Source organism: Labrus mixtus, chromosome 20, assembly GCF_963584025.1.
Source record: "Labrus mixtus chromosome 20, fLabMix1.1, whole genome shotgun sequence".
NCBI classification, from domain to species: Eukaryota; Metazoa; Chordata; class Actinopteri; order Labriformes; family Labridae; genus Labrus; species Labrus mixtus.
Genome location: NC_083631.1, coordinates 9,798,264 through 9,816,457, shown reverse-complemented (window position 1 = coordinate 9,816,457; position 18,194 = coordinate 9,798,264). Strand labels below are relative to the sequence as shown.

Here is an 18,194-nt window from a genome sequence, read left to right as displayed (position 1 = left end):
ATGAGAAATATGATGCTGCACGCGATCCGTGCGGCCCAGCGCGCGCCGTTATTAAAATCTATCGCTCATATCAGTCACGCGGGTTATCACGCGGGTTATCATGGTCGATAGCGGTTATTGTAAGGAGCGTGTGCACGCGCTTTGTCATCAGAACAGAACACCTGAATCAGTCATTACGTCATTACGCGTCGAGTGGTTTATGTGAGCATCAATACTTCACGAGCACAGTGTTCGGAGCATTATGACGGAGAATAAAAAGTGAACATCCGGGGAGTTATTAGTTTGAAGCAGATCAATATTTGCAACATGCAGAATATTTAAGCATTAATTGAGAATCTTAATTTATCAGCTGACATCTGACCCTCATCTTAATTTATACACATCATGAAGTATTATCTAAAACAGTCTGTGCACAATAATTACATTCAGTTCATGTTTACTTTAAACATGAATTTTTTATTCTTTTAATTTAAATCAAAACATCTCGTTGTGTTTCCCGTTTTGTCTTAATTGTTTGTTCTTTAGGATCTTCATTAGCCCGGGCACGTGACCGCGGCTCCTCTTCCTCGGGTCTGTAACATCATCAAACAAATATCTTTAAAATATGAATCACATCACAGTTCACCTTTACCCCCTGCTCACGCGCTCACCGCCCACAGAAACACCTGAATTCAACATTAAACTAAATGTTGTTTGAAGATGGAGATAATTCTGTAACTTCAGAGAGCTGGAGTCCAGAACACTTTAAATAATTCTATATGTTATTAAAAGTTTGTGTTTAAAACATGAGGCTCTGACACGGAGTGAAAACAATCTGTGTTATTTTGGTCACGTGAATTATAAAATTAAAATTCATAATTTATAAATAAGGAGCCTCTTCATCATGGGCTGACATTTAAAACCGTGAATATGTTTCCATAGATTCAGTTTATTGGAGCCTGGTTTAATTCACGCTTTCTCCACCAATCAAAACAAAGTTAAAAATACTTATTAACAACACGGTCTGCGTTCGTGACCACACACACACACACACACACACACACACACGTATATAATTATAAAGCTTTAAAGATGTTTTCCTAAACGGAATCTTCAAAACACTAAAATATTTAAAATAAAAAGCATGAACAGCTCACGGAGATTATTTAGACTTTTATTTGGGTTCCTACACAAATATAATAAAAATGAAAATAATTATGCTCATGTTTAATATTTAATAAATCGTTTTTTAGTGGCACGTGAGGAGTCAGAGAGTTTTATGGTTCGGATTTTATCTTTTGTAATTATTCGATTAATCACACAAATAATTTGAGACATTAAGAATTGTCACAACATCACCCTGAACCATTTTATGACTCTTTGAATATTTAAGGCGTGAAGGGATTTCTGCTTTCTTTCAGGAGATGGAATATTTAAAGAACCTTTACGCACGAGTTTATTTAAAGTTTACAGCGACGACATGTTTAAAAGAATGGACTCTGAAATGATCCAAACATTTAAATTGTATAACTTGTGAATGCTCCTTACAGATGGCACACATTACTCCGTGTTCATGACCAAATATTCCTCCTCGTGAGTGTGCGTAATTGTCTAAATGCGATCCTTCTAAACCCGGATCCAGGTTTTCTGCTTCAGGAAAACTAAACTATATCCTGGATGTTCACAGCTCACTGTTTCACAGCTTCCCTGTTTCTGCTGCCTCTTTTATTTCAACCTTTTCTATAAATAATAAGAGAACAGTTTAAATCAAATTCTAAATGATGAGTTCACTTGCTTAGATGAGTTACTCTCTTGCTGCTTCACGGTGCGTTCACTGACCCTTTAAGGGAATCCGATATGAATGTTGAGCTCGAAGAGGAACAGAGACTCTATAAATGCACTTTATTGTTCTGTAAACACGTTTATTGGAAACTTTATCCGCACTCTGTCACAGCTTCAGTCAAACTGAAAATCACTGAGTTTTATACTTTTATATTGTCACTTTTTAGTTTCCCGTCAACTGAGATTGTGGTGTAAATGTCCACACTGCTTTATTAAGTGAGTGAGGACTGGCTGTCCTGTAGTCCTCCTAAAGGGCCCCGCGTGACCCCACAGAGGCCTCGCCCGTCCTCGTCCTGTGTAAGTTAAGGAACAACACATTTAATGCAGATAATTTGAAGTTTAACAGAAACGCTCTGAAGTCTGTTTTGAATCAACTCTCTCTGTTGTGTATTTTCTCTGGATGTGTGTTTGTGGGGTTATTTGTCTGCGTCACTGCTGTCACTGCGCTGATGCAACGTTACAAAATGAAGATGGTTTGCAGATAATGTCTTTAAGCTTTTTCTGCATCAGTGTCTCCAATTAAGGCTGTCTGGATGGCAGGCCGGCCTGGAGGGCGGAGGCCCTGTGAAAAATTAAAATTCCCTCAGCTTGCGGTCTGTGGGGAGCGCTGTGACTGCAAAACATCCCGAGCATCTGACACTGCAAAACAAAGTCCTTCTCTCTACTCTCAACATGTCTCTCACACTGCACGAGCACGTTCAGGACAAAGATAAAACCCAAAAACCTTTACATGAGGGACAGAGAGGCTGCACACGTTTCGAACACACAACACTCTATGTTATTATTATTACTCAGCTGAACCTGAAAAACATTTCCTGTAATTCTGGTTTATTCCCCAAAACATGAATAACAACAACGAGTAAATACTGAACACACTTCAGTCTGGTCTTACTGGGTCGCTCTGATCCTACGGAAGTGGTCCAGATGATCTGGGGGTCGGTCCCGTTACACTGAAGAATGTTTGCGTTCAGGCTCAAAGGCCAAAGAGCTGAGCCAGATTCCCGCCGGATTTTCAAACGAGTCCTGCTCCGGGTTTGTGTTTCTGCTCCTGGATTAAATCTTGCAGCCGCTCAGACTCATCATTCCTCCTCAGCTGCGCTCCGGTCTACCTTCATCCTCGTAAATAACCATTTCAGACCCTTAAGCAACGCGTGATTCATATTTGATCGCCGTAAATAACGGTGGGCGCGCGGTGTACGCGCCGCACAGACCGGATTTATAGCCCGGACCAGCGGACTGCTTTCCCCCAAAGAGTCCGAGAGTCCCCGGCTGTGATCAGTGTGCAGAAACCTGAAGACTTACTGACTTTGGTGAAGGTCAGCAGGAAGTCAGATGTCTGGACTCAGTGCAGTGAGTCTGCAGGAGTCTCCTCATTAGAGCAGGATCCCTCAAACACAGACCAGCAGAGAGCTCACTGAGCTCCGGTCTGAGCCGTGCTCCCTCCTGGCAGTCTGACCGCGGACTGAAGGCGCCTTTCACCCGGCCGACAGGAAGGCTGCAGCAGCTTCAGGCGCGTTTACGGTCCGCACCACCACAGGCCATATATCAGGCCTATAAAAGGCGAGCAGCCGCCCTCATGTAGGATTTTATTATGGTATTAAACGGACCCAAAAAAAGTGGTTGAAGTAGTTTTAGCTGTAAAGACAAGGGGCAGAACCGCGCAGGGCCGCTTTAATGACGCTCGTTAACAAAAATGACTGTTAATCTGCCAATAACAGCGCGAGTACATCCACGAGCTGCTGAATAATTCAAGTCAAAGGTGTGACGTTTACTGTCTGTCTCATTTCAGACACAAAATATCTGCTCTGTGAAGTGTGGGGCTCAAACTAATCGTGTTTCGATGCAGACTGATTTAAGTCATCACTTTCGCCCCATTCAGCACGAGAGGATGTGCTTCTCGCGCGCTTCACACTGGATTGCACGCGCATCTATTTTGATTAGCTCGGGAACAAATAAATAAATAACATAAAAAATAATGGCGCCGCTTATTTGTCAGCCATTGTCTCCGCTCTACATTTCATGCACACCGGCCAGACGAAACACTCCGCAGATATACGGACGAACTGTTCGTTTTGCATATTGCATATAAACAAGACAATTTATTCAGAGGGGGGGGCTATGGGAGAGAGAGAGAGTGGGGGGGGGGGGGGGGGGGGGTGGGGGGGGGGGGGGGGTGATTTACGCTCCATTGACGCTTTATCAGGCTCGAAGAAGAAAAAGTCCGGCCAATCAGTTTGCTCCTCGCGCACAGGGCTGAAGGCTGTAGCACTTTGTTTCTGTGTAGTGAGCAAGTTGTTTGGAAGAAGAGAGAGAGAGAGAGAGGAAGGGTGGGGGCGAGCGAGCAGAGGACAGGAGAGAGAAAGAGAAAAGAGAGAGAGAGGGGGAAAGAGAAAATCTCGTCATGTCTCTCTTCTTCTGCTTCTTCGTGTCCGTTTAGTGATCTCGCGGCGCTGCGCAGATAATGTCCGAGAATGTCCATTTCTGGGACTTTGAGCAACTACTACGTGGACTCCATCATAAGTCACGAGAGCGATGAACTCTCAGCCCCGGCTCGCTTTCCCGGTGTGCAGTACTCCGGCTCGAGCTCCGCCGCGTTGGCGGCAGGGAGGCAGCCCGGCGGAGCTGCGCACGCGGAGCATCCCCATGCCGAGTCGTACCCGTCCTGTAGCTTCCAGCCGAAGCCCCCGGTCTTCTCCTCGTCCTGGAGCCCGTTCAGTCCGCACCACGGGGCCAGCGGCCTCCCGGCTGTTTACCACCCGTACATCCCGGCGCAGCACGTGCCCGCCGCGGACACTCGGTACCTCCGCTCGTGGCTGGACTGCGCGCCGCGCGGCTCCGAGTCTGTCCCGGGTCAGTCGGGGCAGGTCAAGCTGGAGCCGCAGCTCGCGCATCTCGGCACAGAGATCCCTCCTAAACTCAGTGGACAGCTCCAGCACGAGACCACCACGTACATCCTGGAGTCGACGTCCACGGCGGCGCGCGAGCTGAACCACCATCCGTCCGCCATCCCGGGACTAGGGTTCGAGGAAAATAAGGACATTTGTGAGGGGAGTGAGGACAAAGATGGCCTGGATCAAAGTAAGTTATTAAAACAGGAAATAGCACGCGGGAGAGATTGTAAACTCTTTTAATGCCGCCATAAAAACAGAACAAAGAGCACGAGAGCCAAACTGCTCCCACCGTCTGCTCGAACTTTATTTACCCCGGGTCATCAGCTCCGGTAGGACCGTGTAACCGGGACAACACCAACAAAAGAAAACGCATTTACTTATTTTATTAAACCAACAGCTGCGTAAAGATAGTTTTCTGATGATGTGGAAAAATCACAACTTAAAAAACTTTGATTTTAATAATTGTCACAATCAGCCCAAAGGACCATCACAAAGAAAACACTGAACATGAAGGGATTAAAACATTTGTGTTTTATTTTTTAATGGGACGATGCTGCTGCTGGATGCTTCTCTTCCTGCATCCTCATGACAGGTTGAAGAAAAACCAGAAGGAGCAGTTTGTAAATTAAAGTTCACCTTTATCTGTTGTTTATTAACCGGTGTTTGTTCTTTTGGAAACATATTTAAATGAAAGATGAATGATTAAAACACGGTGTGATGGTCTGAGTCAGAGCTCAGACAGAAAAAGAAGAGCTTGATGAAAAACTCCTCCTCCGTAAATGTCAATAAGGGAACTGTAACTGAAGCGTTGGTCACTGCTTAATTGTTTTAATTGCACGAGCATGCGCACTTCTGTCCTGTTTGGGAAAAACCCAGGGGTTTAGGTCTGTCCTCCATTAGAGCAGTGTGTAACATCCCGGCGCGAGGTCAGGTATAACTTTAGCAAACTGATAAAAAAAAGTCTATAAAAACTCATCACCTATCTCCAGTGCAGGCTCGAGAGCTGCAGCCTACTGGTGTATACTGGGTGAACTGGGTGATTGTAACCTGACACAGTGGAGCCACACTTTCCATAATCTGTTTAATCTTTGATTTTAATTTCTGCGTCATCTACTCTCCATCATTTCCCCTTACAGAGACACATGTTTCTGTTCCCTCCTCCCATCACTCTCAGGTGTAAACAGAATCATGAGGATATATCGTCCTGTATTGATCACCCCCCTCCATCACTGTGACACCTCTGTCAGTCCATCAGCCCGTCTGCTGTTCAAAATCATAAACATCATAAAGGAGTGAGGCCGTCCATCACCGAGCGGCTGAGAGAGCGCGGAGGCCTCATAACTCAGTGTGCAGAGGGGGAATCAGTCCGCTGGACGGGGCTCAATAAACTCACATGAGCAACAATAGATAACCGATAATCTCTCCGAGCATTGTTTGAGTTTTGATCCGGAGGACTGAGCGCGGGAAGGGATTCATATGCACGTCTTCTGTGCGTAGTGTTTCTTATTGATGCTTTATGATGAGACATTTCTGAATTAAAGATACCTGTAAGATGTTTGTAGAGCACGAGCAACTTGTGTTGTTATTCATAAAGTTAAGATGGACGTTAAATGACACCTAACTGTGTGATCCATCTGATGATATCACTCCGCAAATAGTAACCTGCAGCCAGAGTGCAAAATGTGAAATAGTCCCCTCTCCTAATTAAGGAACATGTGATCGTTTGGGGGGTGGGGGGGGTTAGGTTCAGGGACTCTTTTTTTATGTCGTTTGTTTCTAAAATGTGTATACAAATATAAAATGATAGGATACTTGTTCAGATGTTGTTGCAGTCTGTTACAGCGCGAGCAGCCGCTGTTTCCATCCCTCTCCTCGCCCTGTAATAATAATATTCTGTGTCAAGTAATCGCAATCATGTTGATAAAGAGGCGCGTGGAGGGTTTGTCCAGCCGCACGCGGGTTTCTTCTGTTTTTCTATCATCATCACAACAACACTGAATCCACCACGAGCTGCGCAGTCAAAGCTCCGCGCGGAACTCTTCTGTGGAGGGTCGAGATTTATTTTGGGTGGAAAAGAGATTTTTTTTTTTTTTTTTTAATAACGCATTTACATTTTTACATTTTTACATTTCCTAATTTGTTGTTGAAGGAGGACGTGTTTCTCTCTGTCTGGTGCATGAACGCGCAATCCTTTTTCACGTGCACGCGCGTTGGCCTTTTTCCGTGGAAGAAATACAAATAGGAGAGACACACTCACACACACACACACACACTTTACTGCTGTACACACAGTCTGCCACCTTATTACAGCATGTGAGCTGGTAACGGGCTGGATGGAGCCCAGCAGCCTGAGTTATGAGCCCTCAGTACGGCTGTGTGGCTCGGTGTGTCCCGGTGCTGTCAGTGATGAAGGCTCCTCTCTTCTTCTCTCGCCGGTTTCAGAGCGTCAGCACTTTCTCCCTCGTGCTCTGCTGTTTGTGTGTGTGTGGCAGTGTTTCTTTGTGGCAGGTAGTGGGAGCTGCAGCCACCAGCAAGTGTTTCTATTGTTCACATGGCGGCCATTTTGAACACTGGCTGCAAAAAAAAAAAATCTACATTTTTCTCCAGGCAGTCTGAATGCACACAGACAGCTGAGTGGTCCCTAAATCTGAAAACAACGCCCAAAGAGAGAAGGCTGGATTTAGAAGGCGGGCTGTTTTTTTTTGTGTAACCACAGACTCTTTTAAACTTCTCTGATGTGAAAGTAAGAGTTTCACCTCTGTCCTTCAAGGGTGGAAACATCAACACAGAAGCTTTGGAAGCTGGTTTTAGTCGGCTGTGTTTGGATGGGTCACAACCTGCTGAAAAGGTTCCTCTTTGACTTAACAAGTGACATCTCTGTTTCCTGACACGACTACAGCAGCTGCAGCCTGAAGTCTCTCTTCAGGTTGATCATTTACATCAGTAAGCCCTAAGCTGACTTTATTTTTTGTTGCCTTTCAAGACATCGTTTGACATTGTGTGGGTTAGTCCTGCTCTCTTTCTTCATGAAACCTCAGTTCGTTCGTTGGAAGCTAACTCTGCGTAAAGATATGGAACAGCTAGCATGGCCTTGTGCTCCACGTGCTGCACCCTCTCATCTACACTTACTCTGTACTGAAACAGTGGGGAAACTTGTTTCTGTAACTCACATGTGTTCCTCACATCGTTCTGTTCATGCACAGACAGTCCAGCGTCCCTGAGGTGTAACTGAAACAGAGGCGGCAGTATTTACTGAAGTCGGACGATGACAGAAATGATAGTGTGCTTATAATGTGTGCTGTGATGTAACTAATGTTTAAGGGGGATCGTGCAGTCATCCTCCAACAGAAGGCCCGTTACAGTCCTGACATTATATTTTTAGTTCATGTTGGATCCTCGTGTGTTCTTAGAGCACGCTCTCACCCTGGAGGGGAACAGATGACCTGCTAGCCATCGCTGTTTGAGTCGAAAACTTTAACTTCCTCTGGTCCTTTACGTCACTGATAGAGAGCTGTCCCTCCAATCACTGGACATGTTTGGTTGCTGTAGCTTAGCTTCCTCTAGCGCCATCCATTAAACACTCTTCAGACCTCTGAGTTTCTGCATCCAGAATGACGAGGAGAGGATTAGAGTGCAACATTCCTGCATGAATGAAAAGGGCCTGTTGTTGTCTGTGTGGCATGTTTTTCACACTTCATCATTTCTCCGAGTCATATTTAGTTGTCTGGTTCATACATAATGTGATATATTAGTGTCTGAACTCTTCAAAGAGCCGTCGCTCTGTGTGCTAACTGTTACAGCATGCCGGCATTCCTGCAAGTTTTTTGCTAATTTTTCATAAAAGGGAAGAATTCTGTGCAGATAGTCGCTGTGTCACAAGTCTTTCATGCTCATAGGTTGATGGCCTTTATGTGCTGCCAAAAAAAGAGTGAAACGTATCCATCAGAGTTTATTTTCATATTCACAGCTTTAGTCCCACTTCCACATCACAATGAGGACACTGTGGAGGTGAGATCAGCAGCGTGACTCTGAGGCAGCGAGCTGGACTCTTTAAATTCCCACTCGTTTCTGCAGAAAAGTCTCAGTGAGAATCTGAGAAATGATTAATGTCTGCAGCTTGGCACAGAACAGACGGGCAAAACCTGGGCGTCCCCCCCCCCCTCAGGTAGACAAAATGGCCGCTGTGTGAATAGCATCAGTGGAATTTTACCTTTTAAAAAACCTCACGTCCAGTCGAAGCTACAGATTCTCTTTGTGTTAGAGGAGCTGGGCGACCATCCAGAATAAACTACAAGATTACACTTCAGTCTTTGTGCTGCTGCCGGCCCGGCCTGAAAGTTATTACCCCTGAAGTTTATTAAGTTATAACGGCGGGTGAACAACCCCATTAATTGGAGGGCTGCTGTTGGTGGCTGGGTGAGATGGGGGTGTAAGGGGCCGGGTGGGTGGGGGAGATAAAATACGACTGCGGGAAATGTAATAACGTGCCTTTGGGATATATGAGAGGTCAATTTCTGGAACTATTAGGGTGAAATTGCAAAGGGAGGGAGAAAGAGATGGGATGTGATATTAGTCTTGTAGCCTTTTTGGTCTCTGTTTCCATGCAAGCAGCATTCATCACAGCGAGCGCGCGCGCACACACACACACACACACACTCACACACACTGGCCTGCAGGGCCGGAGCTTTACGGGAATATCAATCTCTACATCCATGTTGTTCCTGTCTGTGTCACATCAGAGCCTCTCGCTGCTCCTGCAGAGATGAGTCGCCGAAAGAAAAAAAAAAAACTCCAATTTAAGACGGCACAAGCTTTAAAGCCGCCGTGAACACAGATCCACAAACGCCTTCAATCTATGTCATTTAGAGTATTTTCTGCATGAGGAGTCTTAAGTATGCAGAAATCAACACTGAGAGCTTTTACCGTTTAGTGTCTTAAAAAGAGTTTCAGCGTCACAGTCTGCAGTTCTCTTAGCTGTGCCTTCGTTATGCGAGTGCGTTCTGGGTGCCAAAATCGGAAGAATTTAAAGTGACGTTTTTGTCGGGTTGCAGGGGCGGTCTTTCCCATGAGTGGGGCTTGGTGACCCCTAACCCAGAAAGATGAAATGTGAAGTTGGCCCCTGTAGGGCCACATACAGGTAACAATGTGAACAACAAATACAAGGTGAAACCTCATTTGTTCATTTATCAACAATGACCTCTGCAGACCCGGGTGCAGTGCCATCAGGGACCACCAGGGGGCTGAGACCCTCGCTGTTAGACAGCCTGGGTTTTCTAGAAGTTCTCTTTCTCTCAGATTTTTATGGAAGCTTAAACACGCTCTCAGCTTTGATATCATATTTGTATTCACACATTTTCCAGTCAGATATCCAGAATCTATACCCCCCCCCCACTACCCTCCTTACTGTCTCTCCACCCTTAAAGGAAAAAAAAAAAAAAGGTCCATCCTGTCCACCAGCACCCCCCTGACACCTCCCCTCCTCCGGTTTGTCATCCCGTGTGACAGGCTCGGTCGTGGCTCAGCTCCGAGGGTAATGGATGGTCCTAGAGGTGATTATACACCCGGGGAATGCAAAGCACCCACTTTACCGTGTGACAAAAGCCCCTCACACACACACACACACACACACACACACACACGCACACACAACCCCCCCCCCACCCTCCAGCCTGTCCTCGTCTCTTTACCAGGCATTATTTTGCTCTGAGATGAAATCGATCGTCTACATGCTGGCCATGTTGGAGGAAATTGATTCCAGAGGGTATTAATGACGTATTTACTGATGATGGCTGCTAACCAACTGGGCTGGTGGGAACGTCGGGGGGTCTTATCCACACAGGGACAGAGGCTGATGCTTTGTGCATCATCGTCGGCCATCTTGGCTCTGATTTCTGGTCCTGAACACAAAGTGTCCAAACTAAACAGATACAGATTTGATCAACACTCTCGTCCTGCAGAGTCGTGATTTTTAAGTGTTTGCCATGCGGACACTGTTAACACAATATCAGTCAATTGTTTCTCTTCTTTCATTGCGACAAATGTGACGTGTGTTTGGCGCCTGTGCTGAACTCTTTGTTGTGTGTAAACGCACTGAGCGTCCTGCAGGCGGTCGGATCTGGCATAAATCTGTGAGATGAATGAGACTACAGTTCTAGTTTTTATATCTGCTGCACAGAAATCTGTTTATTTATCGCTTGTTTGACATCCTGTGGTGATTCTTGTTTTTCTACTAATGAAGCAGTCTCTTTTTATTGTTGGTCTTTGAAACCTGGAACAGACGCATGGCACTGGAGGCTCATGCACTGATCTTAAAATGATCAGGTCTAGCGTCTTGTTTGGGATGATGGCTCTCACTGATCTCCAAAAGTATAACATTTAATGTAAAATCTAAGGAAGCCCTGAGCGGACATGCAGCCAGATGTTTTGCTTTTTCTGAGGAGTCGATGTCGGCTGTTTTTCTGGAGATCTTGAATCGTTCATCTTGTTTTCAGCGCTGCTTTTTCCACACTCAATAAATAATTCATCCACATCTCGAGAAACCCGCTGAAATGAAGTCACTATTGCAGGAAAAAATAAACGTAAATAAGGAGATAGATGAGTCGAGATCTTACGGAAACGTGTGCAGGTTTACTCGTATTTGCTGAAAAATATAGTCACATAAGATGTCTGGATGTTTGTCCTCTTTGGGCTTCTGTAGGACGCAAGATGGAAGAAAAATAGAAAGCACTAAATCACAAACATGAGGTTTCAAATGTTCTTTAGTAAAAAAAAAAAAAAAAGACTTTTCAAATCAAAGTAAAGGAAATGACCCTGCTTTTTTTTACATCACAATTTGACCACTAACTTTGCGTCTCGTCTTTTTCCCAAACTGAAAGTATTTCTGTTTGTTTTGAATCCAGTTTCTGATTTCTTAAGTTGATATTCCTCTCGCTAAACAAACTGTACGTCTGATTAAAAACCTTCAGAAGATTCTAATCAAACATTCTTATCAGTCATGAGCATCGTCTGTAGCTCTGCAAGTCGCCTGATGGTCACATCAGTAAAATATTAGCAGTAAAATCGTAGCCAGACGACGACGCCTTCACCAAACCAGCGTCCATGTGGAGAAGAATCTGACTCCTCAGGGAGGGAAACATCCTAATTCTCTGTCCCGCCTGTATGGCGTCAACAGTCAGACTTTCCCCCAATGACTTGAGAATGATAAGATCATCCCTTCTGACATCTCAGGCCTGAAGACTGACGCTGAGTCTAACCAAAAAAAACCTGTTACGACCTCCTGCCCTGCAGACCCCAACACATAAATCAACACTTTTTTTTATTTTTAAAGCATCAACAAGGATTTATTATCGCCCCAAAACTTTAGGTTTCCAAATCCACCCTCGTGGTCAGACTACATGTTTGCTGTGTTTCACTGAGTCTACATCCAAACCATCAGGAAGGATCTAAAAGAGCACAAACAAGCAGTGAAACTTCATTAGTTTTCACCTTTAAATCCAAATTTAAATTCCCCGCTGAAGCCACATTTGGGTTTTGCACTAAACATGGAATCTCTCTGAGGTGGTGTCTCAGCTTTTAAAGGACAAAGGTCCAGTTTGGTCTCTCCTTCTTCTGCACATTTCTGTCTCCATATTTTGAGACATATTTGATTTTTCTTTCAGCTGTTCAGATTAAAAATCAACCATGTTGCATGTCCAGTTTAGAAGCTTTGTTATTCCTGCAGCTCTCTCTGCAGACACATTTTGATTTTGCACTAACCTGATGTCTGAGATGGTTTCTGATAAAATGCAGTGAAGAAAGAAGTTCCTGTTCTGTCTTCTCTCCTGCACAGTTTCACATGTTTACTCCACCTTTAGTAGCACATTTAGTCTGTCTGATTTAAATACATTTTAGACATTTTAAACCTTCAGCCACATCCTCTTTCCTTTCTCCCAGCTCCATACTGACTCCTTTTTCTGCAATCCTTTTGCGTGTCATTCTGACGCCGGTGGTTGGGTTTTGTTGCCCGTGATGAAAGTGGAAATTGTTTGGAGCTGTGTGTGTCTGTAAGAGACGCCGAGTGGAGTGACACAGCGTCAGTATTTGACGCCTTTGGGAAAGAAAAAGGGATGGAAATGTTCTTTTTCTGGTTTCCCAGACTCTTCAGAGGAGGACACTTGTTGGTTTGAGTTTTGACTGAGTGGAGGAAGAGTCTGAACAAACCACAGGAAGGATTTCATGCTGACTGATTTTATTTAGAAGATTTCAAAGTGGAAGTGAAGCATGTAAAACCACCAGAAATTCAGCTGAAGTGATTAAAAACGTTATATTTTATTTTCAGGCGAAAAACGGTGGGAAAGTAAAGTCAGAGAGACACGTGCTCCGTGCTGGAGTTGTCTCGAGGTGAGTCGCAGTGAGCGACCTCGTAGTTTGGATGCTTTGCTGAGGGGAAGAGGAGATAATTTTCAGCCCTAAACCAGACCCATGTGTCCCGAACAAGAGCTCTGCGCTAATTACACCGACGTGAGAGCTATAAAGGGGAGTCAGGGTGGCCTGGAAAAAAACAAGGGGGAGAAAAAAATACGTGCAGGGAGGAAAAAAAGTAGACCGTAACTCATAATCTTCTCTCCGCAGAGAATGAAGAGAAACACAATTAAGGAGCGTCTCTACTTTTCTACAACAACGTTTTGATTTACTGTTAGGAAAAGAAATCTTCAAAATAAAAGACCGAGGCTTCTATAATTAATTTCTTCATGCTTTGGAGGAAGTTTCACATCATTAAAATTCGTTCATCTTCACCGTTAATGATGAACTCACACACGGAAACCTGATTTTTGCTTAATTTCTTTATTTGATTATGAAAATCTAAAAGTTAACGGCACTACGACCTGTTTCCAAAAATGGCGTTAGAAACTTTTATTGCGTAAATAAAAAAAACTTGAAGCCATGTCAGAGTAATTAAAGGAAGAACAGGAGAAATATTTCCCTCGAACCCCACGAGAGCCGTAAATCTCTCTCCGTTTATTAATTTAAGAGCAATCAGGACACGCTGGTGACGCTGAGCCGAGCTGCATGTGTCATCATTCTAACTCGCGCGAGCACAAAGTAAGGCACTATTAGGCCTGTAAAACATCCTCTGTGATGTGTTCACTGTCATCACAAGACGGGGAAATTTCGGCTCCCGTTTATGGTACCAAATGTAATTTAGGTCCTACTCGTTTCTGATGTATTGCCTTTTATTATTTTTTTTCTCGCATCTTGTTGTATCATCAGCAGAACATTTATGAAAGACTCGTTTCTTTATTCGTTTTCTCTAATTGTGAATTTAATTTGGGGACTTCTTTCTGTGCAGAATGAGAGAAACTGAACCAATGAGAAAGTAGAGCTTTGCCTTTTTTCCCTCCATCTTTCTCTGTAACACCGCGCGCACTGAGGTCTATATTTATTTCTTCTTCTTCATGAATCTTGATGTTTGGTGCAGCAGCAGCTCGTCATATTTGCGCCCCGTTTTGTCTCCATAAAACTGTTTTACGCACGAAAGTGACAATTACATCCGGGTGATTTTACGCACGAGGAGGTCCCCTGTTACTTTTAAAATGTTATAAAACTCACGTGCTTTTATTGTCATCATCCTTAACTAGCTTCCTTTCCTTCTCTCCTTTCCTTCTCTCCTTTCTCCTCCAGCTGACCCCTCGGCCAACTGGCTGCACGCGCGCTCCTCCCGGAAGAAGCGCTGTCCGTACACCAAGTACCAGACGCTCGAGCTCGAGAAGGAGTTCCTGTTCAACATGTACCTCACGCGGGACCGGCGGCACGAGGTGGCGCGCGCGCTCAACCTGACAGAGCGGCAGGTGAAGATCTGGTTCCAGAACCGGAGGATGAAGATGAAGAAACAGAGCAAGGACCAACCCAAGGACTAAGCGGGGACTCTCGGACCCACGCACGAGCGGCACATACGCCTGGTTTTGACGCACGTGCACGCACGCTCACAACATGTATCCTGTAACGTTTCTTAAACACAAAATGGCCTTCCTGCAAACACGCACACAGACAACCTTTCCAATTAGTTTAAACCTCCAGGCCCTACCACACCTGATCGATACACCTGATCAGCGGCTTCATTGATCTAATGAAGGTCGCACGCGCTCCCTGGGAGGCCTGGACTCTTGAACAATTTTCGTTTTCAGTCGTGGTGGATGATGGGTAAAAAGTCACAGACCTACAGTGATTCTTCCTGGAACTTTTTTCCTGACAATGTGTGGGACTGCTTCTAAAGCTGCGGACTGGACTGAGTGTTTGGTGACGTCATGCGTCTTTATTTCACGCTGTTTTTAATTAGTTTGATCTGTAATGTAAAGGAAGAAAGTATCACACCGCCTCGTGCTATAGAGAGAGGGAGAGAGATGTTTTCTTCTTTATCAAGCACTACTTTTCCTCTTATTGGTTATTTATTGTTCCGTGTCTGACACCGGAGGCGCGCGAAGGTGCTGAAATCGTGGTTTCACGTGGCCATTAATAAACACCAGGAGCGGAGGAGGATAGAAACACGAACACCTCCTATACCGGCAGGGTTTGATTAGAAAGCGCCTGATGTTCGGCGTTGATACAAGCAGCAAGCCGCCGTTTGTTTCCAGGTTGTCGGTCTAAGTAATGAGCAGATACCGAGAGGAGGGGGGAGGTGGAGTGATGGGATGGTGAGGGTGTTAACCCGACTCAGCAACCGAGGGGCTCCGATTAGGCTGCTGTCGATACGGTGGATCCCGCCCTCCGGATGCTTTATCTGCTACAGCTCCGCTCGTGCTCGGCTTCTCTCGGCTGTCGATCGTCGCACGAGCCCGGAGTCAGCAGAGTTTATTATCTCCAAGAAACATACAAAATAATCATCATCAAGCACACACATCAAGACTTTGTATGTGTGTGAATGCTCGTCAGATTTAGGGGAGACTGGGGCCGGTTGCAACATTTCTCTCACTGTTTAGATTAGAAAATAAAAACACATTTATTCTCATTATTAAACTTCAACACCTCTGATAATTACTAATAATTATTTTGAATAAATGCATAAAAGTGAACAACATACATTTGAATCAGAAATTAGATTTTGTAGGTTTTCACAGAGAACATTTACCGACACTTATCAGGGACCTTACAAGGTTTTAAAAAGTTCTCCTTATTGTCTCAAAACACAATAAAAAATGTGCATTATTTTAAAAATTGTAATATTTTATAATTTATTCATGAATTAGATAATACCACATTTTAAAATTTGATATAACCCTAGAATGTTTAAAGTTTGGGATTTTTGAAAATAGAAAATTATTTTTCCTAAATTCTTTCTACAGATTAAAAAAATCAGTTTAATGTAATTTATATTTTATTAGTTGTAAAGGAAAATGTAGAAACTAATTTCAATGTAGTGATTTGAACATTTTTTTTTTCAGACTGAATGACTCTCTCTCTTGTTGACACAGTCCCCGGTCTCCCCTACTTCAGGAGCTAAAGACTCGGACAGCTTTCCACCCTCCAACAGATTTAAAAACCAGTTACACACAAACGTCTTAATTAGAACAAAATCTTTCATGGCTGCAGAAGAATCTTCAGCAAAACGTCAGAATCTAGTCCGCACAAAGTCCGCGTGGTCCTCAACGTCCTTCTCATCTTTCTTCAACGTGATTCTTCCTTTCTCTGGAGGAGAATCATCTCTATTTTTATACAAAGCTACAGTTTGTTCTGTAATATCTGCTATGCAAGCACGGGTTCCTCTCTAGTCAGGAAGTATCCACAGGCAGTGTGCGCAAAGAGAGAGAATACAAAAACACGCTCACATGTTGACTGGAAATCTGAATTCCTCGTCGGTGCCCCCCCCCCCCCCCCCCCCCCCCCCCAGAAATATGATTCCTATATGTTGTAAAAGAGGTTTTATATAAACAGAGAGGACAGGACGGCCAGCGTGGAAATGCTTTAGCAATAGTGTCGACGTTTAATAGCTCAGAAAATGATGTGGTCCGTTTATGCAGAATTTTATGAGTGTGAGTGTTAAAGTATGAAGAGGCCGTGTTGGACTGTTTCTACGGCGTTATTTGGAGTGTCGGCGTAGTTAAAGGGCGTCCGATGGCAGTTTTATGGACGGATCATAAACTACACACAGGCTTTACAGCGTTTACAACCGTGTGTGTGTGTGTGTGTGTGTGTGTGTGTGTGTGTCCGTGTCCGATAAGAAAGAGAGAAAGAGGATGTGTGTGTGCGTGTGTTGGCCGTCGCGGTTGCAGACCACGAAGGCTGCCTGCACCAACATTGTAAAAACTAAACATTATATATAAATATAGTTTACACACACACACACACACACACACACACTGCAGCTCTAATTAACGTGCAGAAATAACGGGTCCACAAACAGCCTCTCTTCTCTTTAACTTTTCTTTCTTTTTTCTTTCTTTTTTTGCAGCGTCTTAAACAGAAGCGCGCGCAGCATCACACCCTCCATTCACGAGCACAAATGTTTACATGGTTTGCGCATGCCTCGAGTCTCGAGTCGTTTTGAGACGTGTTGTTTTCGTCGTTTAGCTCTTTGTGTGTTCAATGTGTCGGAGGGGGAATGCTTTCAGAAAAATAAAAAGCAGACTAAATAGAAGTTTTTTTTCTCGATAGGAATATTCCTTATTTATTGTAAATAAAGTGAGTAACCTCGTCTTTCTTATTGGAATATGATGATTCTTGTTTGTCTAATATGGATTTGACTGTATATATATGATTCTGTTCTCTCCTTTCTGTTTCCTTGTTATTGTGCAGACTGTCTCTTTGTGTTTGATGGTGAACAGTGGTGAGCAGGACTGAAGCTGCAGGGAGGACAGATTTAATTCAAATGTAACAATGTCTCTTTAAAACGATCAGCTTGATTTGAATTATTGACTCTTACTTCCGCCTTCTTCTCTGTATTTATTCTCCTGACTGAGGGACTTTTGGTTCCTGGAGGTTTTTGTAGTTGGTGAATATGGACAGAGCTCCAGAAGTCTCTCTCCTCTTCAGACAAATGTGACCCATGTGTCCACAGTGTGAAGGCTTTATTACCGAGCAGGCGGACTCCACAGTCTCTGTGATCCTCTCCTTCATGTCTCCATGTGTCACTTCTTGTGCGTTTTTCTCTTCTCTGTGTTGTTGTCTTCTGTTCCTTTGTGCGATGGCACTGCTGATGCTGGATTCATATTAAAGAAGAGTCTTTACACAACGATCGTTTCCCCTTCTTCTTCTTCTCCTCATTGAATAATAACATCTTCAATGTCGCAGGATCATTTCTTTCAGCGTTCTCAAAACTTCAGAGAGCGTTGCAGGACAACTTTGCTTTCCTCTTTTCGACTCCTAGTTTGATTTTCTTTTTGTCTCTGTGGGGAGACACAGAGGCGAGGGAGGGGGGGGGGTGAGGCAGCATGTGTTTAAAATATGTGTGTCCTCAGTCCTACACTGCAGCTTAAAGGAGAGGGGCGTCTGTTTGGCTGCAACACCAAA

General features: G+C 44.2%; 1 protein-coding gene across 1 annotated transcript; it reads left to right on the top strand.

The window, feature by feature from the left end:
• The first annotated feature begins 4,078 nt into the window (after positions 1–4,078).
• On the top strand, positions 4,079–17,916 carry hoxb9a (homeobox B9a). Its single transcript, XM_061026372.1, has 2 exons — positions 4,079–4,899; positions 14,373–17,916. The coding sequence occupies exons 1-2, from the start codon at positions 4,293–4,295 to the stop codon at positions 14,606–14,608; spliced, it is 843 nt and encodes a 280-aa protein (XP_060882355.1). The 5' UTR covers positions 4,079–4,292; the 3' UTR covers positions 14,609–17,916.
• Positions 17,917–18,194: the final 278 nt, after the last annotated feature.